This window comes from Procambarus clarkii, chromosome 51 (assembly GCF_040958095.1).
Source record: "Procambarus clarkii isolate CNS0578487 chromosome 51, FALCON_Pclarkii_2.0, whole genome shotgun sequence".
NCBI classification, from domain to species: domain Eukaryota; kingdom Metazoa; phylum Arthropoda; class Malacostraca; order Decapoda; family Cambaridae; genus Procambarus; species Procambarus clarkii.
The window spans coordinates 21802692-21828743 of record NC_091200.1 but is presented as its reverse complement, the minus strand read 5'-3'; the positions used below and the strand labels follow the sequence as shown (position 1 = coordinate 21828743).

Genomic DNA, 26052 nt, shown 5'->3' with positions numbered 1-26052 from the left:
CAAACATTGAAGCTGACATGTATATCTACGTTAACCATATCAGCTCAAGTTCTCCTCTGGGGTTTGTGAGCAAATGTTACACTTTGAAGTTCGACTTTGACCCTCAGGAGGTTTTGACGTCATGTGAGAACATTCATTTCAAGAAAAATATTTGATCAGATTCATCATCTGAAAAAAAGAAAAAGTCATTTGACAAAATACGTGCTGTTGATGTTATCTTTAATATTTATTGAGTCACATACTATCAACCACGACCTATTAATAGACACAAGAGAACAAAGATAAGATGTTCTCTAGCCAATATCTCAAGACATCCTCAAATGCCTATATCACAAATCATTTAAAAGCATTATATCATTAAATTCAGCTTAGTCAACATGAGGTCAGGTGGTAAATACTGAAATAATACCAGTTATATGGTTAAGTTTACGTCCCCTAACAGACTGTAATCTTTACATTGATATTATCTAAACTGAATCAATAGAGCACTTGAATCGAACCTTATACTAGCATTATATATTCGTAATGGCTTAATTCCTTGACATAAAGACCTGCCGAATTGTCCAACGTTCAACGTATTTGCTCAGATGTTACAAGAGCGAGTATTGATGGGTTATATCAACCGTGTTAATGAGAGGTGTACCATGGAGCCGGGTGTGAGGGATGACCAGCAGCCATTAATATTATAACCAGCGGGACCAACACTCACACCCCCCAACACTGTGATTGTTTATCATGCGTAACTCATTCCCCGCGGGGCTTACAATCCTAACAGATATCCAAGATACGCATCCCATGATATCTTCATTCCGCGCGAGGCGGTGAGGGGCTGGGAAAACACCAAGATCTAAAGTTTAGATAGATAATTCGTAAAAAATACGTCACATATTGAGTTTATCGATGAGAACATTCTACGGCGACGATGAGAATCCGCCCACCTGTCGCGGTGTCCTCGTTCCTGTCCCTCTCGACTTGGGCTTCGGCCCGTCGTGTCCGGGACCTTTCCTGGGTGATGTCGATGGCGGTGGTTCGATAAATTACTCCCATCTTCCGTAAATATTTGCACTTTCAATTTTGCTTTTAAGATATCGTATATATTCACTAAACGAGCGACATTATGTTAAAGTTCTCACTGTAACCAAAATTCCTGGCGTAAGTTTCGACGACGAAGATCAATAATCACCTCGACGTATCTTCTTAAAGCACCCGCCTACATGGGTGAAGCCCCCACGTGATTGGCCGACTTTATCCCGCGCGGCCCGCTGATTGGCGGCCGAACTGAGTTGCGCGGTAAGGCTCCTTGTTCTGTAGGTGGCGGCTAATTACAGTGTCTTCACATGTTCCCAACCTCTGACCTGTGTGCTCCACCAGGTTACTACATTACTGTAATTAATAATTTCAGGTAGTGTTCCTCAGTAGTTCAGAACTTGTAGAAATATCAAGTTGCGTTTGTCTTCTTCCAAAGACGGTGGGATGAGATAACAGTAAATGTTATCTAATGGCTGCCAGGACGGAGCCGTCGTGTGTACAACCATCCTGTAGTCCAGTGTGTGGGGCTACTCCTATATTACAGTGCAAGACTAAGAAACTTAATTTGCATATACAGCGCACATTTCAGTGTATGGCGCCTTGGAATATATATATTTTATGCGGTTGAAAGACGGTGTGAAGTCACAGCCATTTTGTTTTGACTGTGTTGACGTTTCTACGCATCTTCCTGTGCCAGCTTTCGTTACACCACCGAGCACAACCAGTCGCTAATAGTGAGGTGAACGTATTAAGATAAATATCCCAAAATGCAGGCGATGAGTCGCAATAACGTGGCTAAAGTATATTGACCAGACCACACACTAGAAGGTGAAGGGACGACACACTTCGCCGTCGTCCCTTCACCTTCTAGTGTGTGTGGTTTGGTCAACATCCCAAAATGAATAGAGTTTGTTCTGCTTCTTAAACATTCAGAGAGTATAAAAAAGTGACCAAGAAAAGAAGCAGATGTGTACGGAACAGCGCAGAATTACACCAGCCTTGAAAGCCTTACGTGAACCTGACGAGAGCTGAACAACCTTTAGTTCAGAGTCAGTACTGTAAGTGTTGAACTCGGTAACGCTGCACGCTAACAGGCACGTGCGAATGTGCATATGTGCAGCTGAACAACAATTCTGATAATGAACTCAAGTGTTGAACACATACATTAGTATAAAGTTTGTTATTTTGTAAAAAGAAAAATGTACGATTCTTAGATCATTGTTTGGCTAAGAAGAGAATGATCGTGGACTGTTAATTGCAGCCGAGTAATTAAGAAATTAGCGAAGTGTAATGTTTTCAGAACAAAAAAAAAGTATATGCATCCACCTCTTTAAAACAAAAAATTATAATCATTGACTATTCTAAACTGTTATACCAACAATCTGGAAACCTTAGAAATCAGTGACTGGTAAGATAAGGTCTACGATACAACTTGTAAGATCGATACAACACCTTCAGCTGAAAGTTTTGAAAAATACCTTCTAAGATTTGGTCAATGTCTGGACACAGTAGCAGCGATCAGTGACACGCTACGGTGTATAATATCATGTGTTTAGTTGGACAAAATACTTTAAGGAAATATGCCAGACTTGGCACAGTACCGTCAAGCTGAGTCATTACAGAATACAGCAACTCTTTTTGTCCGTGTTTTAGCTGGACTACAATACTCCCAGTTACACCCAGCAGCTCCCAGGAGAGCATTATGCACGAGGGACTAATCACAGCCTCACTTCCCAGTGACATCTGACAAGTCGTTAGTGACGAGTCGTTGGAGTGACGTTAGTGACGACTCGTGGAGTGTCGTCACTAACCCGAGGCACTAACCGGAGCCTCACTACAGTGTCTCAGGTACGTGAAGCCTCCCTCAGTAACTGTGTGTTACTGAGCAGCTTCACTGCTGCTCGGTACACTATCGTACACCAGTCTCTTGTTGTCTCCTGTGTGGCTTAACTTGTAACTCATCAGAATTATTATCATATTTTTGTATATTTTTCTGCAGTAATTCGCTCAAATCACGACCTTAATAACTTATTTTGGTGAAACTATTTACTGTTTATAGACATATCGGTCCGTTTTATATATTTTATATACTGATTTGCTTTCAATTTCGACATGAAAATATACTTCTTGCAATGCTCCGCCGTCAATCAAAACCTGCAATTAATATAGTCTAAGCAACTTGTATTTCTTGGCCACCGCTGTAGCGTCAAAATAAAATATTAGTTTTTAGATTTAGATTTAGATTTTTAGATTTTTTATTCAGGTAAAGGTACATACATTGAGTTACATACATAATGTTGGATTTAAAGATAGAGAATGTACATACAATACCTAAAGCCACTAGTACGCATAGCGTTTCGGGCTAATTTATTGCTAATTTATTGCTAATACAATTTTCAAGAGTAATTCAAGAGTCTTCACAGAGACATAATAACATGGGATAAAAACCCACAATTGTGTATTTGGGAAATTTATGTAAGGAATTTACACCAAGACTTTCACACTCTTTCACACTTTATCAAGGCCTGAGTGTGTGATTAGACGTTCAGATGTAAGTCTCGTCCTGACCACACACTCAGACCTTGACAAAGCACTCAGGAGAGTGTGAAAGACTTGGTGTAAATTCCTTATATAAATTTCACAAATACACAAGTGTGGAGTTTTATCCTATTTTCAAGAGTGTCCGAAGTAGAAAATTGATCAGATTGAGAAAGATAACAGCAATGTTATCTTGTCCATTTTAACCCAACCACTTAGACTGGACGGTAGAGCGACGGTCTCGCTTCTTACAGGTCGGCGTTCAATCCCCGACCGTCCAAGTGGTTCGGGCACTATTCCTTCCCTTCATCCCATCACAAATCCTTATCCTGACCCCTTCCAAGCGCTATATAGTCATGTAATGGCTTGGCGCTCTGTCTTTGCTTCAACCTTGTCCATTTTAAGTTCAAATTATTTTATCACGTCAGTAAACAAAAAATTCTTATTCAGATTCAGAAATATTTTCCGTAAAAACTTATTGCAAATGATTGCAACTATTGCTGAGCTAAACAGGCGTAGAACAATCAATGAAACTTAAATTTTTTGGCATAAAGTTCGAAATATTTAACCTATAATTTAAAAGGTGACAGATATTGGGAAAAACATGACAGATATTGGGAAAAACATGACAGATATTGGGAAAAACATGACAGATATTGGGAAAAACAAAGTGTATTTTACCATTAGAGAAGTAAAGTAGATTTCGGCACAATTTATTTTACTAAAATGGGTTATCGAAAAGACAATATTAAATACCAATGAATATACCCTTCTCGTAACATGAAGTTAAAAAATACTGAGGTCGTGAAAAATGTATATATATACATATTCTGGGGCTATCCAGGCTCAAAATCATTTCAAACACACAAACATACATGTGTCTGTATATGTGATCTTACTGGTCACCTGTCTCTGTATATCTGATCTTACTGGTCATATATCTGTGATATTACTGGTCACGTGTGTCTATGAGATCTTACTTGACATGTGTCTGTGAATGTGATCTTACTGGTCCTCTGAGAGAGATACACAGAGGCAGAGACAGAGAAAGAGAGCGAGAGAGTGTGTGAGAGAGAGAGAGAGAGAGAGAGAGAGAGAGAGAGAGAGAGAGAGAGAGAGAGAGAGAGAGAGAGAGAGAGAGAGAGAGAGAGGAGGAGAGATATGGGGGAGGGGGCGAGAGCTGTGGAGTGAGAGCGAGCAGAGAGAGGCAGGAAGGAGATAAGTATGAGAACGTTCAGGTGTTCCTCACCAGTTGTCTGTGATGGTGGTGTTGGTGGGCGCACTTGAGAGCCATCTAGTGGCACGAGGCTGTACTCTCCCCCAGCTTACACGTCCACACCAGGCTGTACTCTCCCCCAGCTTACACGTCCACACGAGGCTGTACTCTCCCACAACTTACACGTCCACACGAGGCTGTACTCTCCCCCAGCTTACACGTCCACACGAGGCTGTACTCTCCCCCAGCTTACACGTCCACACGAGGCTGTACTCTCCCACAACTTACACGTCCACACGAGGCTGTACTCTCCCCCAGCTTACACGTCCACACGAGGCTGTACTCTCCCCCAGCTTACACGTCCACACGAGGCTGTACTGCTGGCCATCCTTAGCGTCCTCTTGACTTTGTCTGCGTCTTCATGGACCATCTTGATTCTTGTCTTTATTTGCTTCAAAGTTATTTGACATACAACTTCGAAAAAGTCATTTTTCTCGTGGACCGTCTCGCTATTTCATCGATTGCCTCCTGTAGCACTATTTGCACATCTGACGGGATACACATTAATCTGATTTTAGTCCCATTTTTCGTTGTTTAATATATTTTCTACACTGACTTGAGGGTTGGTAGGAGCCCGTAGCAAGATTGGTATAGTGCTGTTTTAGTTGTTAGTGCTGCTGCTGTTATTACTAGTGCTGCTGCTGTTATTACTAGTGCTGCTGCTGTTATTACTAGTGCTGCTGCTGTTATTACTAGTGCTGCTGCTGCTGTTATTACTAGTGCTGCTGCTGTTATTACTAGTGCTGCTGCTGCTGTTATTACTAGTGCTGCTGCTGCTGTTATTACTAGTGCTGCTGCTGTTATTACTAGTGCTGCTGCTGTTATTACTAGTGCTGCTGCTGTTATTACTAGTGCTGCTGCTGTTATTACTAGTGCTGCTGCTGCTGTTATTACTAGTGCTGCTGCTGTTATTACTAGTGCTGCTGCTGCTGTTATTACTAGTGCTGCTGCTGTTATTACTAGTGCTGCTGCTGTTATTACTAGTGCTGCTGCTGTTATTACTAGTGCTGCTGCTGTTATTACTAGTGCTGCTGCTGTTATTACTAGTGCTGCTGCTGTTATTACTAGTAATAACAGCTTCATGCCCGTATCCCGTCGGTCCAGCAAGACCTACAATTATCTTAACGTTCATTATTTAATAAAAAACAATGCTACGCACTTAAATTAATTTAGAAACCTTATTCTTACCTTCTCGTACCTGCTCATGACCTCTTATCTTACTCTTTTATCTTATACATTTTCCTGTACCTTCCTCTCTTCTTTACGGGCTATTCATGCCCGTGCCACCTCTTTGGTGGCTTAATCTTCATAAAATGTTTCAATCTCACTCTTATCACTCGACTTGATAATGGTGCCGGACGGACCGAAACGTCGTCGCTGGTCCATCTTATGAGTTGTGGTTTGGTCATCTTAATTTTGACAAGAAATTCAAGACATCTATTTGCCAAATATTAATTGACTGAAATGCCAGGATGAAGTCAAATAAAAAATGAAATCTGAAGACTTTAAGGTCCCAGCTGGTGCTGCCCAGCTGGTCCTGCCCAGCTGGTGCTGCCCAGCTGGTGCTGCCCAGCTGGTGCTGCCCAGCTGGTGCTGCCCAGCTGGTGCTGCCCAGCTGGTGCTGCCCAGCTGGTGCTGCCCAGCTGGTGCTGCCCACCTGGTGCTGCCCAGCTGGTGCTGCCCAGCTGGTGCTGCCCAGCTGGTGCTGCCCAGCTGGTGCTGCCCAGCGTTCTGTCGGTGCTGAAGTGTTTGAGATACGCGATAGTTTAGACATTTTTTTAACAATCTTAGAAGCGATCTCTTTAACCCACAAAGGATTAATTTTATGCAACCCAAATCTTATATTTAACGTATTATCATTATATCTAATTAGGCTAGATTGAATGATACTTTTTTGTCAATAAATGATTTGCTTAAGGTAAATAGACATTTAGAGTCTAATGCAAAGGTTGATTAGATCATTCAACTCTATATCCAAAATAAATGAGCAACGGATTTGATTCCTGCTCTGATCTTGCACTATTTTGACGTTAAAGAATGTATTTGGTCAAGGATTTTACCGACTGACCGATGTACAGCTTATCTTAACTCTTACAATGTATCTAAGAGACACACATCAACTTAGCATCGGGGAATTCTTTATCAGAATATTTTAGCCTGCGCTCATAGCTTTAAAAAACAAACTAATGATAAAATTGATAAATTTTATCAATTATTTAAATTGATAATGATAAAACTGTGCAGGAAATTTGTGCCACATTCTGAGTATATGGATGAATAACCATATTTTTGGAGTGATTACCTTTACAACAAGGGAAGAGAATTATCAAGGGAAAACACCAAGCCATTACGACTATATAGCACTTGGAAGGGGTCAGGATAAGGATTTGGGATGGGACAGGGAGGGGAAGGAATGGTGCCCAACCACTTGGACGGTAGGGGATTGAACGCTGACCTGCATGAAGCGAGACTGTCGCTCTACTGTCCACCCCAAATGGTTAGAGGATGATAAGATGTTTTCTTGACCTGCATTAAAGCTGTATTTTTAACAGATTTGGTACATTGCAGCTTAAGAGGCAATCGCAAATATTTTCGACTTGTGTTCCATAAATTCAGGATTACACACACACACAGTTAAGCTCTCAAAAACATTGAGGGAAATAATGAATATCTCACCTTAATGTGGTGATTGGAATTAAAAAGCACATATAAACGTTAGTAAGTTTTCAATTAACACTGAACAAATTTGTACCTTGTCTGGCCAGACAAGGCATCTATACCACTTAATACATCTATACCACTTAATATCAGTAAGTAATATACTGGACAAAATGCTAGTTAAAAAAAACTTCACGTATAAATTACTAAATACTGGGGATAATGGGTTTTCCATTGTCACGCCAAACACCTGGACATAGAATTTACCATTAAAAACAAAGGTATTATTCTTAACACAAAGTTTAATCAAATTAATATTGCAAACAGGCAATACCAAGTTATTTTTAAGTAGTTGGGTCAACATGTATTTCAATCGATGATCAACTTGGAATCCAGTAAACAAAGTTGTCACTTAGGAACACACAATGGCTGAATGATACATTCAGATTTGTTTACTTAATAATTCAACAACAGTTCTTAAGGAGAGGCGTAGACGCAGCTCCCACTAAGGAGGCTCGAATCTGAACAAGGTACCTCACAATTTGTGTCACTTTCTTTCTGCACTCTAAATTATATTCATTTTCGGTACTCTGGGCCAAATATTTTTGTTGCTAATTGTTAATTATATTTCCTTGAACGTCACATGTTAAAACGTTCATTTGATTTTCTCTCTCTGCTTTGGTCCTGACACTTTTAACGAGGGGAAAATGCAAAATTTATTTTTATGTTTCACTGTGGCTTTCCTTCCATTTTAAGGTTAATAGTCCTGTGACCACACACACACACACACACACACACACACACACACACACACACACACACACACACGGCCTCGTAGCCTGGTGGAGGGCCTCGTAGCCTGGTGGATAGCGCGCAGGACTCGTAATTCTGTGGCGCGGGTTCGATTCCCGCACGAGGCAGAAACAAATGGGCAAAGTTTCTTTCACCCTGAATGCCCCTGTTACCTAGCAGTAAATAGGTACCTGGGAGTTAGTCAGCTGTCACGGGCTGCTTCCTGGGGTGTATGTGTGTGGTGTGTGGAAAAAAAAGTAGTTAGTAAACAGTTGATTGACAGTTGAGAGGCGGGCCAAAAGAGCAAAGCTCAACCCCCGCAAACACAACTAGGTGAATACACACACAAGAAACTCTGCCCATTTATTTCTGTCAGGGTTCGATTAGAAAGAAAGAATTACATAGAGAAATATGTAGTAGATATAATAGAGGAAAATAGATTGGTTAGAAAGGAAGGGTTCAAGAGCTAAGAGCTCGATTCTGCAGACTCAAATAGTAAATACAAAAATTAAATACATACACACACACACGGAACTAACAGCGCTTGAGAGTCATAACCGAAAGGGCTTGGGTTCGACTCTCGGCCCAGACAGAAACAAATGGGCAAAGTTTCTTTCATCTGATGCCTCTGTTTCCCTAAAGTAAAAGATATATTTTTTAATATTATTTTTTTTTACCACAGACGTGGCCTCACATTTACAATGCTAACCAGCATATATATACATTTTCTTCTGTCCTCTATGTCCTTCATTAGTTCCATATATGAATGTCTCCTCACGATATTGATCATAATGTTTAATGCTACAACTTTCAGGTCTTTGTGAATTTGTTTGATCCGTAAGATTTTCATCAGATATTTGTTTAAGTATTCTCTTTGTCACTGCTAATGAAACACCAATATTAATTTCTACTACAGGCTGTCTTTGTAAGTATGTCAACAGTGTCATCTTGAGGTTATCTTGAGATGATTTCGGGGCATAGCATCCCCGCGGCCCGGTCCTCGATCAGATCTTTTTGTTACACATCCTTACGAAGCAGCCCATAGCAGCTGTCTAACTCCCAGGTACCTATTTACTGCTAGGAAAGTCATGCTTTGAGACGCCAACTTGTGATAGAAAGCAAAGGAATTTAATTTCAAATCTGTTTTCTTTAGCAGCTAAATCATTTAACATAATTTTAATTCATTGTGTCAGGGGACAGGCAGCCAGAGTGTATTCATACACCTTAGGCTTATATTGAGGCTCTCCCCCTCCCCCCAAGACCAAATTACTGACCCTCCCCAGGATGCAACCCCACAACATGCTGACTAACTCCTGAATACCTACTTACCGCTAGGTGAACAGAGGCATTAGGTGAAATAAAAATGTGCCCAACCATTTCTGTCCCGCCCGGGATTCTAACCCGGAATTCCCTATTGTGCATCGAGAACGAAGCCGACTGTAATACCAGGATCCCTTAATCTATAGGAATATCTCAGACTACATTCTGGGTGTTACTGCTAAGTGCGTTCTATGCCAGGAGTGCACGCTGCGACTCACATTATATCAATTATATATTCCAGTATATATGTAAGAGTACAAGTCCACAAATAGGTACCAGGGAGATTGGAAGCTGCCACTGGTTGCATCTCGGGGGGTGCTCGCGTGCGTGTGAGAAATATATGTAGTAGATATTAGACAACCGTCAGTTAGACAGGCGGGGCCCAAGAGCATGCACCTCGATCCTGCAGACATAAATAGTAAATACAAATATTGAATACCTTATTTACAAAAGAGGTCACCGTAAATTACAGTTCCTCATATAATTTATTTTTTTTGCAGGTTGCGTGTTCATGGAGTCTGAGGCTGGCGGAGTCTGAGGCTGGCGGAGTCTGAGGCTGGCGGAGTCTGAGGCTGGCGGAGTCTGAGGCTGGCGGAGTCTGAGGCTGGCGGGAAAACGAGTCACACCAAAAATAATCTACAACAGCGAACTGGGAAAACTGTAAAAAAAAAAATAAGCTTTATAAAACCACAGTTCCCGCGAGGAGTACCCATATCAACACAGGAATTGTATAGCCTATTTCAAGTTTAAAAAAAATGTCACCCACTTGGGATATTGTTGGATGATTCTGATCACTTAGATTATGATGGATGGCTCTGTGATTACGTGGGATAATGTTACATGTTTCTATGACTGAATGTGTAGGTCACCACGTGAGATTATTTCTTGAAACATAGTAACGAGAAAAATAGGCTTACCTAGATCAAAATAAAACATTCTGTGCGCATGGTCCGTGCGCACAGTGGTGCCAAGTCGCTGCAGTGCGATAAGACTGGTTAAAACATGTCATTTAAAGACCTTAAAACTGTCAAATACGTAGTTACAGTTTACTTGTCGTCCAATTTAATGAACTCATACATTAACCTTTGTTAAATTGGCAATAATGATGCGTAATTTAATTCTCTGCCTCAATTTTCAGATTTTGTTTACTATTTTCGTTTGAAAATATGATACATTATCCAACGATAATATAGTTTGTTAATATAGCCAATACTTGTCCTGACTCATATACATGTATGTATATCATTTATATACATATGTATGAAATTCATATTCATAGAACACCATTCACTGAAATATGTATACCAGTAAGTCACATATGTACACTGTTTATGGACATTATAATTTATATATATATCTCTACATATTAAATGCACAATTTATGCACCATTCATGAACTTGATATATATATTATACATGCGCATATGAGCACCCCCCACCCCCAACACACTACCCCCCCTCTCACTCAAACACCATCCCCCCCACATCAACCCACCCCAGCCCCGCACACCCTCGCTACAACCCCCCCCCAGCCACCACCCTATCCCACCCACACAAACCAACCATTCCAGCTTGTATCTTTGCTCTCCCAACCACGAGTAAAGCAACACCCAGGAACCAAGAGACACAGAAAAAAACTTTTAAGGTTATGGTTACCAGTCACAACTACCATTGTTACCAGTCAACACAACTACCATTGTTACCAGTCAACACTACCATTGTTACCAGTCAACACAACTACCATTGTTACCAGTCAACACTACCATTGTTACCAGTCAACACAACTACCATTGTTACCAGTCAACACAACTACCATTGTTACCAGTCAACACAACTACCATTGTTACCAGTCAACACAACTACCATTGTTACCAGTCACAACTACCATTGTTACCAGTCAACACAACTACCATTGTTACCAGTCACAACTACCATTGTTACCAGTCAACACAACTACCATTGTTACCAGTCAACACAACTACCATTGTTACCAGTCAACACAACTACCATTGTTACCAGTCAACACAACTACCATTTGCACCAAGAAATCACATTAATGTCTTGTATCAGTGAGAAAATCAGTAGAAGCGATGATGAGGATTCGAGCCTGACCATTGGTTCGCCCCCAATCAATTCTGTAACGACATGCCCAAAAGTAATGCAACCTGGGATTCAACTGAATCCTCTGGGGAGGAAGCCCTGAGGCTTCCATTGAATTCCCAATCAGGGTTACACGCATTATTGGAGCTTGAAGACTCCAATTCTTGAAGACCCTGGAGGTAGAGCTCCTATACCACAGCCAGAGTGCATGCTATGTGTGAAACCCTCATTGGGCTTCAGTGGAAGCCTCAGGGGCCCCTCCCTAGAGGATTCAGTTGAATCCTCATCATGGCTTCTATTGATTTTCTCACTGATACACCATTGTTGCCAGTCAACGCAACTACCATTGTTACCAACCCACATAACTACAATAACAATAGAACTTAATTATGTTTCCAAAATCAATATATTTCTATTTCTAGATCGTCCCTATGTTGTTGAAATCAGAAATGATGCGAGGAATCCCTGTGGTAACGAGGATTCGGAAGCTTGGTAATGAAGCTTCAGGTGCTTGGTAACGATGCTTCGTATGCTCAGTAACGAGGCTTTAGGTGCATGGTAACGTGGCCTTTGAGAGCTTAGTAACAAGTATTCAGAAGCTTCGTAACGGAAATAAAATTTAACACCTGGTGGAACCCAGACCAAAAGACTATTTTCATAACTCGATGTTATAGAAAAGGAGGTGATTTCTTTATTATTTTTTCCAATACTTTGTTGTGATTAATCAAAGAGGAAATAAGACACTGTTAAAGATTAATAGTTTTTATAAGAGTATAAATGTATGCAAAGTGAAAAAAAGAAAGACCCAGCAGCATCCAATCCTAACTGTGTGTTATCGCGTGTTATGCAATAATAACACAAAGCGTCAATACGATTTCTGCGAACACGGAGGTCTGCGAACAGGAAGGTCTGCGAACAGGAAGGTCTGCGAACAGCGAGTTCTCCGAACAGCGAGGTCTGCGAACAGCGAGGTCTGCGAACAGCGAGTTCTCCGAACAGCGAGGTCTGCGAACAGCGAGGTCTGCGAACAGCGAGGTCTGCGAACAGCGAGGTCTGCGAACAGCGAGGTCTCCGAACAGCGAGACGAGGGGCAGGAATAACAGACTAGTGAGAGAGACAGACGGCCCAAATGAGAAATAAAGATGAAGGTAAGAGGCGTTGACACCATATAATACCGATATATATAAACAGATTGATTGTAAACAGAGGGGGAAAAAAAGGACAAATGTATCATATTGTCGCATCAATATAACAAACTTCCCTTCTCCCACTTCACAGGCAAAGAAGACACACAAAGAATAAAACGCATTACCAGGAAAGAATAACCCGCATATAGGCGAAGATACCCAGGCGAGGAACGGGAGAAGACACCAGAGCCAACAGAAGAAGAAGAGGAGCTCGTAGCCACCATGTACAGCATGGACGGCTTCGATATGGAGGCGCTCAACAGGCAGTTCTTCGAGTCGGCGGCCTTCAGCGAGTTCCAGGCCGGGGTGGTCTTCGAGCCGGGGAGTGGCGGCTCCTCCCCCGCTCATCTCGACCAAGAGAACACGGTGAGTATGGGAGAGTGGTAGTGAGAGTGTGGTGGGAGGAGGGGTCTTGGGAGAGTGGTAGTGAGAGTGTGGTGGGAGGAGGGGTCTTGGGAGAGTGGTAGTGCGAGTGTGGTGGGAGGAGGGGTCTTGAGAGAGTGGTAGTGAGAGTGTGGTGGGAGGAGGTGTCTTGGGAGAGTGGTAGTGAGAGTGTGGTGGGAGAAGGTGTCTTGGGAGAGTGGTAGTGAGAGTGTGGTGGGAGAAGGTGTCTTGGGAGAGTGGTAGTGAGAGTGTGGTGGGAGAAGGTGTCTTGGGAGAGTGGTAGTGAGAGTGTGGTGGGAGAAGGTGTCTTGGGAGAGTGGTAGTGAGAGTGTGGTGGGAGGAGGGGTCTTGGGAGAGTGGTAGTGAGAGTGTGGTGGGAGGAGGGGTCTTGGGAGAGTGGTAGTGAGAGTGTGGTGGGAGAAGGTGTCTTGGGAGAGTGGTAGTGAGAGTGTGGTGGGAGGAGGGGTCTTGGGAGAGTGGTAGTGAGAGTGTGGTGGGAGGAGGGGTCTTGAGAGAGTGGTAGTGAGAGTGTGGTGGGAGAAGGTGTCTTGGGAGAGTGGTAGTGAGAGTGTGGTGGGAGGAGGGGTCTTGAGAGAGTGGTAGTGAGAGTGTGGTGGGAGAAGGTGTCTTGAGAGAGTGGTAGTGAGAGTGTGGTGGGAGAAGGTGTCTTGGGAGAGTGGTAGTGAGAGTGTGGTGGGAGAAGGTGTCTTGGGAGAGTGGTAGTGAGTGTGATAGTGTCTTGGGAGAGTGATATGAGAGAGCAAGAAATGGTGTATTCGAAGATGATGCCTAAGAGGGTTTTTGCTGCATCCTAGAGAATCCTACTGCACCCTCTAGGAATGCTAGAAGGTGCAGCAATACCCCAGGTTGCAATCCTTCGACCTAGTCGTATCATGGCTGGGAACACCCAGCGCATAGGTTCGAACTCTCACCACGGCTCCTGTGACTTTGGTCTTTGATGCATGACGTCAGTGTGATTACTCTCTGTGTATATTTCGAAGCTGGAGGCATATGTTGTATATAATATATTGCTACTGTGTGTGAGAGGTGGGCACAGTGTGTGTGTGAGAGGTGGGCACAGTGTGTGTGTGAGAGGTGGGCACAGTGTGTGTGTGAGAGGTGGGCACAGTGTGTGTGTGAGAGGTGGGCACAGTGTGTGTGTGAGGTGGGCACAGTGTGTGTGTGAGAGGTAAGCACAGCGTGTGTGTGAGAGGTGGGCACAGTGTGTGTGTGAGAGGTAAGCACAGCGTGTGTGAGAGAGGTGGACATAGAAAACACAAATGTTTGTGAGCTGCCATGATTAATAGTACATCATATTTTATCCGTTGGCGATTATTTGACGTCAAAATACGGTGCCATATTCAATAGGACAGGTGGCTAGGCTGGATGAAGGGTTATATAGTGTACTATACACACTATATAGACACTTCTATAGTGGAGGAACAGATCCGTCTACCCAGAATGTCTGTCTAACTCTTTTTTCCTTTTTGAAGTACCTGATGTTTGAGGGCGACAGCGGAGGCTCCTCTCCGTCACACAACGACCAGGAGAACACGGTGAGCACCAACGACCTCTGGATCTGTCTACACACGACGGCTCTTGAAGCGGTGTTATCGCTGTCAAAACGACGGCTTCTGCTGCCAATATATTTGTCTGGGAACTTCCTCTCTTCTCACCTACTGCTGCTGCTGCTGCTTGGGTGCTTGCATCCCTACTCTTTGTTGCAGATTATTATTGTCTTTTGGGAATGTTTTTATCTGTTATTTTCGGGGTTTTCTGAGCCTGTTTGGTTATCTTTTTATCCGTTCATACTGCTTACTGTATTCTATTTTTGTTCTCAATGTTTCTGCATGACCTGCAGCTGACTTTCTGTTTAGCCTAGTCTAACCTGTTGTCTGGTTTTCTCTTATTGTTGCTTGCTTTAGGCAATAACAAGAGGGATCTTGCTTTTGTGCATCTCTCTCTTTTTCTTAGCCAGAGTGCTCCTATTGTTGAATGTCCTTACTTAGCCTCTTACTGAATGTCCTCTCCTGACTTTATTTCTCCTTATTGTCTGAGCATATTTTCCTTCCATTCTACTGTCTGTCATCCCTTTATAATATCCATGTAAATGTCCATTTATGTTTTATTGCCTGGTATAATATTTCTATGGTCTTGGCTTATCAATAATCTGCCTCGGTTTTTTTTTTCAGAGGCATCGTCTCCGTTTTTAGCTTATAAACGGTCCGAGGATCTAAATGAGCTAGTATGAGTACCCAATCACGTATCTGTATACTAAATCCGTTTTTAATCTGCATGTCTTAATTATCACTGATGATTATCTATAGGTTTGTAATCTTTAGTAAAACATTCACATATTTACACATTTTTTTTATTGTTTCAGAAGGAATTGGTAAATGTCATCATCTATAGCAGCCAAGGCTGTCAGTCACGCTGCTCACGCCTTATGCGTTAATCTCGTCGATAGCTGTATAAAATGAGCCTAATTTCAGATTTACTGTCATACAAATTGGCACGAGCCTATATTGTATCAAGTAGTCATTAGTAGAAACTCGTAATTTTTCCCTGTTAAATAACTGTTTCGGCATGTCGTAGCTTTTATTTCGACCACATAACAATCCATGTGTGTCTGGAGTGTTTGACAGTCACACAGTACCTTCCCAGGTGTATATGAAGTGCTTGACAGTCACACAGTACTCTCCCTGGTGTGTCTGGCGGTGTTTCCCTGCCACACAGCTCCTCCCTGGTGTGTCCGGGATGTTTCCCTGCCACACTGTCCCTCCTTGGTGTGTCTGGTGTGTTTCCCTGCCACACAGCCCCTCCCTGGTGTGTCTGGGATGTTTCCCTGCCACACAGCCCCTCCCTGGTGTGTCTGGGATGTTTCCCTGCCACACAGCTCCTCCGTGGTGTGTCTGGGATGTTTCCCTGCCACACAGCCCCTCCCTGGTGTGTCTGGGATGTTTCCCTGCCACACAGCTCCTCCCTGGTATGTCCAGGATGTTTCCCTGCCACACTGTCGCTCCTTGGTGTGTCTGGTGTGTTTTCTGCCACACAATCCTTCTCTGGTGTGTCTGGGGTGTTTCACTGCCCCACAGCCCCTTCCTGGTGTGTTTTCCTGCCTCACAGTCCTTCCCTGGTGTGTCTGGGGTGTTTCTCCTGCCACACAGTCTCGCCCTTGTTTGTTTCCCTGCCACACAGCCCCTCCCTAGTGTTTCCCTGCCACACAGCCCCTCCCTGGTGTGTTTCCCTGCCACACAGCCCCTCCCTGGTGTGTTTCCCTGCCACACAGCCCCTCCCTGGTGTGTTTCCCTGCCACACAGCCCCTCCCTGGTGTGTTTCCCTGCCACACAGCCCCTCCCTGGTGTGTTTCCCTGCCACACAGCCCCTCCCTGGTGTGTTTCCCTGCCACACAGCCCCTCCCTGGTGTGTTTCCCTGCCACACAGCCCCTCCCTGGTGTGTTTCCCTGCCACACAGCCCCTCCCTGGTGTGTTTCCCTGCCACACAGCCCCTCCCTGGTGTGTTTCCCTGCCACACAGCCCCTCCCTGGTGTGTTTCCCTGCCACACAGCCCCTCCCTGGTGTGTTTCCCTGCCACACAGCCCCTCCCTGGTGTGTTTCCCTGCCACACAGCCCCTCCCTGGTGTGTTTCCCTGCCACACAGCCCCTCCCTGGTGTGTTTCCCTGCCACACAGCCCCTCCCTGGTGTGTTTCCCTGCCACACAGCCCCTCCCTGGTGTGTTTCCCTGCCACACAGCCCCTCCCTGGTGTGTTTCCCTGCCACACAGCCCCTCCCTGGTGTGCTTCCCTGCCACACAGCCCCTCCCTGGTGTGTTTCCCTGCCACACAGCCCCTCCCTGGTGTGTTTCCCTGCCACACAGCCCCTCCCTGGTGTGTCTGGAATACCATCCGTTAAGGCGTATGATTACCTTTTACTGCTCTTATATCTGGTGCATATTCCCTCTCATATCCAGGTGCTGCGCAGGAAGAAGAAGCGGCGGTGTCTGATGGCGCAGATGCAGCAGCGCCAGGCGGCCAACATGCGCGAACGCAAGCGCATGCAGAGCATCAACGACGCATTCGAGGGCCTTCGCGCGCACATCCCGACCCTCCCGTATGAAAAGCGGCTCTCGAAGGTGCGTGGGCCCCGTGTACTCACCTAGTTGTGCTTGCGGGGGTTGAGCTTTGACCAAAGAGCCAAAGCTCAGCCCGGCCCTCCCCCCCTCCTCCAAATACAACTATGTGTGTAGACACACTGTCACCTACACACACACCTATATACACACCTACACACACACCTATATACACACCTACACACACACCTATATACACACCTACACACACACCTATATACACACCTACACACACACCTATATACACACCTACACACACACCTATATACACACCTACACACACACCTATATACACACCTACACACACACCTATATACACACCTACACACACACCTATATACACACCTACACACACACACACACACACACACACACACACACACACACACACACACACGCACACACACACACACACACACACACACACACACACACGCACACACACACACAGCCACAGAGATATTAGAAAGAACTTTTTTAGTGTCAGAGTGGTTGACAAATGGAATGCATTAGGCAGTGATGTGGTGGAGGCTGACTCCATACACAGTTTCAAGTATAGATATGATATAGCCCAGTAGGCTCAGGAATCTGTACACCAGTTGATTGACAGTTGAGAGACGGAACCAAAGAGCCAGAGCTCAACCCCCGCAAGCACAACTAGGTAAGCACAACTAGGTGAGTACAACTAGGCGATTATAACTAGGCGAGTACAACTAAGCGAGTACACTCACACACACTTACCTTACAGGCCTAATAGAATTCCATGATCAGGTGACAAAAATTAAGCAAGAAAGAGAAAGGTGGGCGGACTTCATTTCCTTGGACTGTTGGAAAGCCTTTGATACAATACCCCATAAAAGGCTGGTACATAAGCTGGAGAAACAGGCAGGAGTAACTAGTAAGGTGCTCCGGTGGATAAAGGAGTACCTAAGCAATAGGAAGCAGAGAGTTACAGTGAGGGGTGATACCTCAGATTGGCGTGAAGTCACCAGTGGAGTCCCACAGGGCTCTTTACTCGGACCTATCCTGTTTCTGATATACGTAAATGATCTCCCAGAGGGTATAGACTCATTCCTCTCAATGTTTGCTGACGACGCCAAAATTATGAGAAGGATTAAGACAGAGGAGGACATCTTGAGACTTCAAGAAGACCTGGACAAGCTGCAGGAATGGTCGAACAAATGGTTGTTAGAGTTTAACCCAAACAAATGTAATGTAATGAAGATAGGTGTAGGGAGCAGAAGACCAGATACAAGGTATCATTTGGGAGATGAAGTACTTCAAGAGTCAAAGAGAGAGATAAAGACCTGGGGGTTGATATCACACCAGACCTGTCCCCTGAAGCCCATACCAAGAGGATAACATCAGTGGCATATGCCAGGTTGGCCAACATAAGAACGGCATTTAGAAACTTGAGTAAGGAATCATTCGGAACTTTGTATACCGCATACGTCAGATCAGTCCTGGAGTATGCAGCTCCAGCCATAGTCCATATCTAGTCAATCATAAGACTAAACTGGAGAAGGTTCAAAGGTTTACCACCAGACTAGTACCCGAACTGAGAGGTATGAGCTACGAGGAGAGACTACGGGAATTAAACCTCACTTTGCTGGGAGACAGAGGAGTTAGGGGGGGGGGGACATGATCACATATAAGATTCTCAGAGAAATTGACAGGGTAGATAAAGACAGACTATTTATCACCAGGGGCACACGACTAGGGGACACAGGTGGAAATTGAGTGCCCAAATGAGCCAGAGAGACGTTAAAAAGAATGATTTCAGTGTCATAATAGCAGACAAATGGAATGCATTAGGCAGTGATGTGGTGGAGGCTGACTCCATACACAGTTTCAAGTGTAGATATGATAGAGCCCAGTAGGCTCGGGAACCTGTACTCCAGTTGATTGACAGTTGAAAGGCGGGACCAAAGAGCCAGAGCTCAACCCCCGCAAGCACAACTGAGCAACTAAGTACACACAAAAAAAATCAGATCCTAGTAACAGTATGGAACAAAACGTATAATTTTCCCTTGTAATGTTACCTCTGCGTGTAAGTTTCTGTGTTCAGTATACCCCGACCAGTATAACTTTCAGCGGTCCACCTTCACTAAACACGGTAGTCAGCGAGGTTATAGAAACGCTACTCACTAACACAGTGTTAGCGCTTTCCCCTGACCACTCAGCACCTCCCCCTGATCACTCAGCACCTCCCCCTGACCACTCAACACCTCCCCCTGACCACGGTGCGCCTTGGGCTCTCCGCAGGTGGACACCCTGCGCCTGGCCATCGGGTACATCAGCTTCCTGGCAGAGCTGGTGGCGAGCGACCGGGCGCCCGACCCTCACCTTCACCCGCCTAACCATAACGACGCCAACAGGAAGGTCATCGTCAGGAGTTCTAGAAGTGAGTCGCTGCTGTTTTGAGGGAGGGAGGGAGGGAGGGGGAGGGGCAACTATCAGGAGAAAATACCAAGCCTTTACTATATAGCACTATGAAGGGGTCAGGATAAGGAATATTCTCAGATCTAGGAGACTCGCTCTTGGGGGATCAGATGTGTGAGTGAAGATGACACCAACTCATAGTTTAGTATATTGGAAATTCTAACTCTTTTGTGTTATACTTAAATATATATTTTTATAGTCATTTGCCTAAAGTAAATATTTTACCTAAATTGGTATCTTAACTTTGCTGTTTCAAGCATGTTATATCTTATTTTCTATCCCATATCTACCTTCCTTTCCCTCCCCCCCCCCTCTCTACATCTCTCTTTCTCACACAACTCTCTCTCACTCTCTCTCTCTCTCAGTCTCTCTCTCTCTCTCACTCTCTCTCACTCTCTCTCTCTCATTCTCTCTCTCTCTCATTCTCTCTCTCTCTCATTCTCTCTCTCTCTCTCTCTCTCTCTCTCTCTCTCTCTCTCTCTCTCTCTCTCTCTCTCTCTCACTCTCTCTCTCTCTCACTCTCTCTCTCTCTCACTCTCTCTCTCTCTCTCTCTCATTCTCTCTCTCTCTCATTCTCTCTCTCTCATTCTCTCTCTCTCACTCTCTCTCTCTCTCACTCTCTCTCTCTCTCTCTCTCATTCTCTCTCTCTCTCATTCTCTCTCTCTCATTCTCTCTCTCTCACTCTCTCTCACTCTCTCTCTCTCAGTCTCTCTCTCTCTCATTCTCTCTCTCTCTCACTCTCTCTCTCACTCTCTCTCACTCTCTCTCATTCTCTCTCTCTCTCATTCTCTCTCTCTCTCTCTCTCTCTCTCTCTCTCTCTCTCTCTCTCTCTCTCTCTCTCTCTCTCTCTCTCTCTCTCTCTCTCTCTCACTCTCTCTCTCTCACTCTCTCTCTCTCACTCTATCTCGCTCACTCTCACTCACACATTTTATTTAAAATATATTATAGGATAGATCCCTCCCACCCTCCATCCATCCCACCTACTATCCCTCAGTTGCATTAACTAACTCTCCATCCCTCTGGCAGCGAGTGTGGATAGCGTGCCACACTCCCTCACCTGGTCCCACGTCCGCCCACACGTTATTAATGGCAAGGTGTCCGCCAAGACATGGATCCCAGAGCCGCAGAAGCGCCAGTGAACATTCGGTGAACACTCGAGGAGCACTTCATGAACCCTAATTGAAGATTTAGTGAACCCTCAGTGAACAGTGAAGTTAAGTGAACAATGAATTGTCAATGAACACTTGGTAAACCTTTGGGGAAACCCTGGTCGAACTTTCGGCGAACACTCGGGGTTGAACACTAGGAGAATGCGTATTGAACGTTGTGAACGCTTGGTGAACATAGTAAGAGTGAATATTGTGGTCACTTGGTTCGCGCTGTGAACGTCTGGTGAACGCTGTAAGCTCTTGGTGAATAGTACGAATCTTCAGAACATTTTACAAAATCATGAACACTCGTGAGCATCTAGTGAACATACGGCGCTATAACATATAACAGTGAACACTCAGGGCGTGGCACTGTCACCGAGGCACTTGGGGCGTGGCACTTACTGAACTCAGTGACTTTCACAGTGGGGGGGGGGGGGTACTTACAAGAGCAGCAATGCAATTTGCATGCAACAACAATCACGAGGAACTGAACAAAATGGCGATCAAGACCTCTTAGAGTGACTATGTCTGCGTATCCACAAAAATGGAACTTACATATATACGAGAACATTTCAACTGCTCCAAAAGTTCTGAAGTTGATTACGTTCAGCAATGAATGTGAAGAGTAATGAAAGCGCTGGACATTGAACTTTTGCATTGGCTTCTAGAGAACGTGGGAGAATGTTCTGCCGTTAGTGGTGAACACACCGCAAGCTTCAAAAGTTCGATACAAAGAGTTCGATTCAATGTCCAGTCAATTCCTATTTTCATTGAGATGTTCGAGTTTCAAGACTCTTTGATGGCACCGATGGTTAGAAGTATTTAGTGTTAATATGTCGAGTTTTTCACTCTGTGCGTGTGTGTGTATATATGAATGTGTGATTTGCATATGCGTGACTGGGACTGTCAGTCTCTCCTTGGAGAGACTCCCCTGGGAGTCGACCAGGGGCCTTGGGAGTCGACCGGGAGCCCCGGGAGTCGACTGGAGGCCCTGGGAGTCGACTGGAGGCCCTGGGAGTCGACCGGGGGCCTTGGGAGTCGACCAGGGGCCCCTGGGAGTCGACCGGGAGCCCCGGGAGTTGACTGGGGGCCCCGGGAGTCGACCGGGGGCCCTTGGGAGTCGACCGGGGGCCCCGGGAGTCGACCGGGGGCCCCGGGAGTCGACTGGGGGCCCCGGGAGTCGACCGGGGGCCCCTGGGAGTCGACCGGGGGCCCCGGGAGTCGACCGGGGGCCCCTGGGAGTCGACCGGGGGCCCCGGGAGTCGACCGGGGGCCCCTGGGAGTCGACCGGGAGCCCCGGGAGTCGACCTGGGCCACAACACATTTGAGGTATTACACAAGACATTGCTTTAGGTTGTGTGGGCATGCCAGTTACACCGCTTTTTCTACGCTTACTCTACCAAAGATTAGTAACCAAAGATTAGTGACCACAGCTCAGACACCATGGGCGGGTATAGGCCTGTAGAGCGATCGCTCGGGTGTGGCTCCCAGCTGTTCGTTGCCTAAAGACAACAAAGTAATTATAAAAAAGGCTTGGCGCCTAATTATAAAAAGGCGCCAGGCGCTAAATATCACTAAGGATGCCAGTTCTAGAACAAAGGCGCATAAGGCGAACGATATCAAAGGTATCTGATTCACCAAGGATTCTATCGAGGGACAAGTGACCGCGAGGGACGGTCGGGAAGCAAGACACACGCTCGTCCTGGAAGTCAGGACATTCAACAAGAATGTGAACGACTGTAAGAGGGACAATGTAGTTTGGACAATAAGGAGCAGGGCGGCGCTCCATAAAGTGTCCGTGAGTTAAATGCGTATGGCCAATACGTAACCTTGCCAAAGCCGTTTCCCACCGCCGGTTATGGTGGTAGGAGGAAGGCCATGGGAATGCACAACCCCTTAAGAGCACGCAGTTTGTTACCAGTAACAGAAGACCAACAACCTTGCCAACGGGCAAGGATGGAGGAATGAATAAGTGGGTAAAAGTCGGAATAAGGAGCACCTTTACTGAAGATGGGACAAGTCTTAAACCTGCTGGAAATAAGAAACAACCCATGTTGAATTTCAACTACCACAGGATGGACTGGATTAAAAAAAACTCCAGAGCCATGAGGGCACTGCGAGAGTCGACTACATCAACAAAGGAAGATTGATAGCAGTTGAAGAGCATACAAAATAGCAAAAAGTTCTGCCGTGAAGATGCTAGTCTCCAGAGGCAGGCGACACATATAGGTGTGTTCAGGAAAAAAGAACAGAGTAGCCTACACCGTCTGCAGACTTAGACCCATCGATGAAGACGGAAATGGAGCGGGAGTATGAAGAAAAGTATGCAAGGAAAAGTAGTTTCAGAACTGTAGAAGGGGGATAAAAGTTTTAGTCACGTGGGTCAAGGTTTTACAAAAACTTCGGAATGGGGACCTTCCATGGGGGCCAAGGAGGGAACGACACGAGGATAAACATTGGTAACACGAACCGAAAGAGAACCTTGCAAGGGAGGCAACCGGACAGAAAGAGGGGTAGGTGGTGAAAGGGGAACAGGAACCACAAGAAGGGTCAAGATAAAAAAATACAAGTGTGCCATTGAAACATAACTGACTCACCGAGCACATGGCTTCTTCAGCCGAGTCTTAATTTGTAAGATGCATGTCTATAGAGAAGTTGGCTTGTATGACCTCTGCCGGGAAAGGGGAGGGGGGGGGGGAATGGGGAGGAGGTGGGGTCTGCTTAAGCAGCAGACTGAAATGACAGGAAGTCGCCAAGAAGTCTTGAGGAATTTTATATACCGATCACATAGCGTTGACTCATTCATACCACACCATCCAGTTCGCTCCATTTGTCACAACGTACAAATACCCAATGTTTTAACCTTAAAAGGGGCCGCACGAACCCAAGCCACTCTCCAAACCTACTGCTTTTCACAGCACCCCAAGCCACCCACCCAAGCCGCACCTCTTCACAGTACCCTACACCTGTTACATTGGTTACCATTACGTCGCACTGAGAGGACAGGACGTGAACACTTCCAACCTCAAGACTCTGGGTCAACCACCAAGACCCAACAGCTGATGAGCCTCTGGAACGATGGTTCCTGCCTAGACAGAGTTGATGTAATGCCCAATATATATATATATATATATATATATATATATATATATATATATATATATATATATATATATATATATTAAAAAGTGTATAATACGCAAGTTAAATCTCACAAATGTATACTTCTGTATTAAACTTTATTTAGTACTGGCCTGATACCAGTGCTCAACCCCCCCCCACGCCCCCCCTTTCCCGGGACCCCTCCTCCCCCCCCCCCCTCCCAGATGTAGAGTATACCTACGTGAGGTAAACGAGAAGAAATGATATGAAATGCAGTGAAAAGTGATGACATTTAATTAAATTAAACAAAATGAAATGAAATGTAATGAAAAAAAGTGACATGAGAAAATACATTAGAATTTGTAACATGAAATTAATTCAACAGTCGTAACCAAGCAAGATGAAATACAATGACTTGATATGAAATCAAATTATATTGATGTGAGCTTCTTTAGTTTTTCCTGTGTGAGGGTGATGTCTACCGTGATGTCTATCAGCATACAACGCCAACCAGTAGATTGACGTCTTGCGTAGCATCAGCAAATAAGGTCAGATGTTGCATGACGTCACGGTACAAGGTGTAATGTCAGGGCAGCTAATAAGTGACGTCAGGCGTAACAACCTAGATGTGACATCAGCAAAGCGGACGAAGAGTGACGTCAGAACAGCAGCTGCGTGGAGTTGGAGGCCGAAGGAGAGAGAGAGAGAGAGAGGCGAGGGGACAGCAGTCCCACTGTACACATTCTGTGATGATATGTTATATGTTGTTCACGTGCAATATATTATTAACACGTCTCTCGCCTGCATTTTTCTTCCATCCCCCCCCCCCTATCACTCGGTAAGAAAAAACAGCATCGCATCATCTAGCCGATCAGCTGGGCGTGTAAACACAACCCAGCCATGTAAACAACTCCTTATGTCAAGCTAAACTTGCAAGCAAACACTGAGAAGAGGCGGATCGAACTGCTTGCAGAACGGGAGACGACAACGGGAATCCGTTCTGGTCGTCGCAGTCGAAGGATACCTAACAGGTGAGAGAATTAGACAAATTACTAATACATTTTATAATCTAATACGCATACACATTTGACTTAAAAAAGATTAATAAGATTGATTTTTTATTTATTTATTGATTTTATTTATTTATTTTTATACAAGAAGGTACATTGGGTTAGAGAGAATACATAGCATAGTATTTACAATCTTGTAAAGCCACTAGTACGCTCAGCGTTTCGGGCAGAACGATTTATTTAGATTCAGCTCACAGTGCAATATTCATACAGCTACACTTGGTTTCTATCAAGCAATAGTCCACAACAAATATATATTTAAACAGATGGCCACGAAGGAAAATTAAATAAAATGTTTGGACTCTTTCGTGTATTTCAACACATAAAGTAATGCTAAAGTTCATGCAATACTAACATATTCGGAGAAGCAGACGAGATGACGGAATTTCCCATCATTTATCAATGGATTTGTCTTTGGGGTCAAATGTGGTAAAATTTATCTAGGATTTGTCGTCGATGGCGGGTCGACGGAATCCGGCGGTGCACGGGTCTACCCTATTACAAAGGGGGGGTGGGGAGAGTGTTTATAAATAGCCTAATAATGCTAAACAGAGAATACTAATAAAGGAGTTAGGCTATACCCGGGCCCCTGGGAATTAATCCCTCAAGTCAATTAAAAAAAAAAACATATCTAGGTAATGACCATCTAACTCCAGACAAGGGAGGTGGTAAACTCCAATTAAAACTCTGAGTTGCGTGGTGACCGCCGGCCAGGTCGGACGTTCCTGAGGTCTCTCCGCTCCTGGCTAGTGTTTACGTTGGGTGATTGCTTGTTTGCCCTGCTGGTGGTGGTTTGCTACTGACAGGGTGACGTTTGCCTTTGCCATTGGGACGTCTCGCCCTCCAATGAAGAGGACGTTGTCGGCTGGTC

The 26052-nt window shown here is 44.8% G+C and overlaps 1 protein-coding gene across 4 annotated transcripts; it reads left to right on the top strand.

Annotated features, from left to right (window-relative positions):
- The first annotated feature begins 1319 nt into the window (after nucleotides 1-1319).
- Nucleotides 1320-24909, top strand: LOC138351923 (pancreas transcription factor 1 subunit alpha-like). 4 transcript variants are annotated; one of them, XM_069304078.1, is made up of 9 exons: nucleotides 1345-1402; nucleotides 2683-2877; nucleotides 10114-10273; nucleotides 12136-12861; nucleotides 12992-13266; nucleotides 14778-14840; nucleotides 17256-17417; nucleotides 19680-19818; nucleotides 20885-24909. In XM_069304078.1, the coding sequence occupies exons 5-9, from the start codon at nucleotides 13123-13125 to the stop codon at nucleotides 20995-20997; spliced, it is 621 nt and encodes a 206-aa protein (XP_069160179.1). In that variant the 5' UTR covers nucleotides 1345-1402; nucleotides 2683-2877; nucleotides 10114-10273; nucleotides 12136-12861; nucleotides 12992-13122; the 3' UTR covers nucleotides 20998-24909. The 4 variants fall into 4 exon arrangements, with proteins under 4 accessions (XP_069160182.1, XP_069160181.1, XP_069160179.1 ...); XM_069304079.1 differs by lacking the exon at nucleotides 1345-1402 and having other exon boundaries at nucleotides 2055-2877; XM_069304081.1 differs by lacking the exons at nucleotides 2683-2877; nucleotides 10114-10273 and having other exon boundaries at nucleotides 1320-1385.
- The last annotated feature ends 1143 nt before the right edge of the window (nucleotides 24910-26052 follow it).

Coding starts and splice junctions, on each gene's coding strand:
- LOC138351923 (XM_069304081.1), top strand. CDS start 13,123: ATGTACAGCATGGACGGCTTCGATATGGAGGCGCTCAACAGGCAGTTC. Junction 13,267..14,777: donor ATCTCGACCAAGAGAACACG/GTGAGTATGGGA, acceptor TCCTTTTTGAAG/TACCTGATGTTTGAGGGCGA. Junction 19,819..20,884: donor CATCGTCAGGAGTTCTAGAA/GTGAGTCGCTGC, acceptor TCCCTCTGGCAG/CGAGTGTGGATAGCGTGCCA.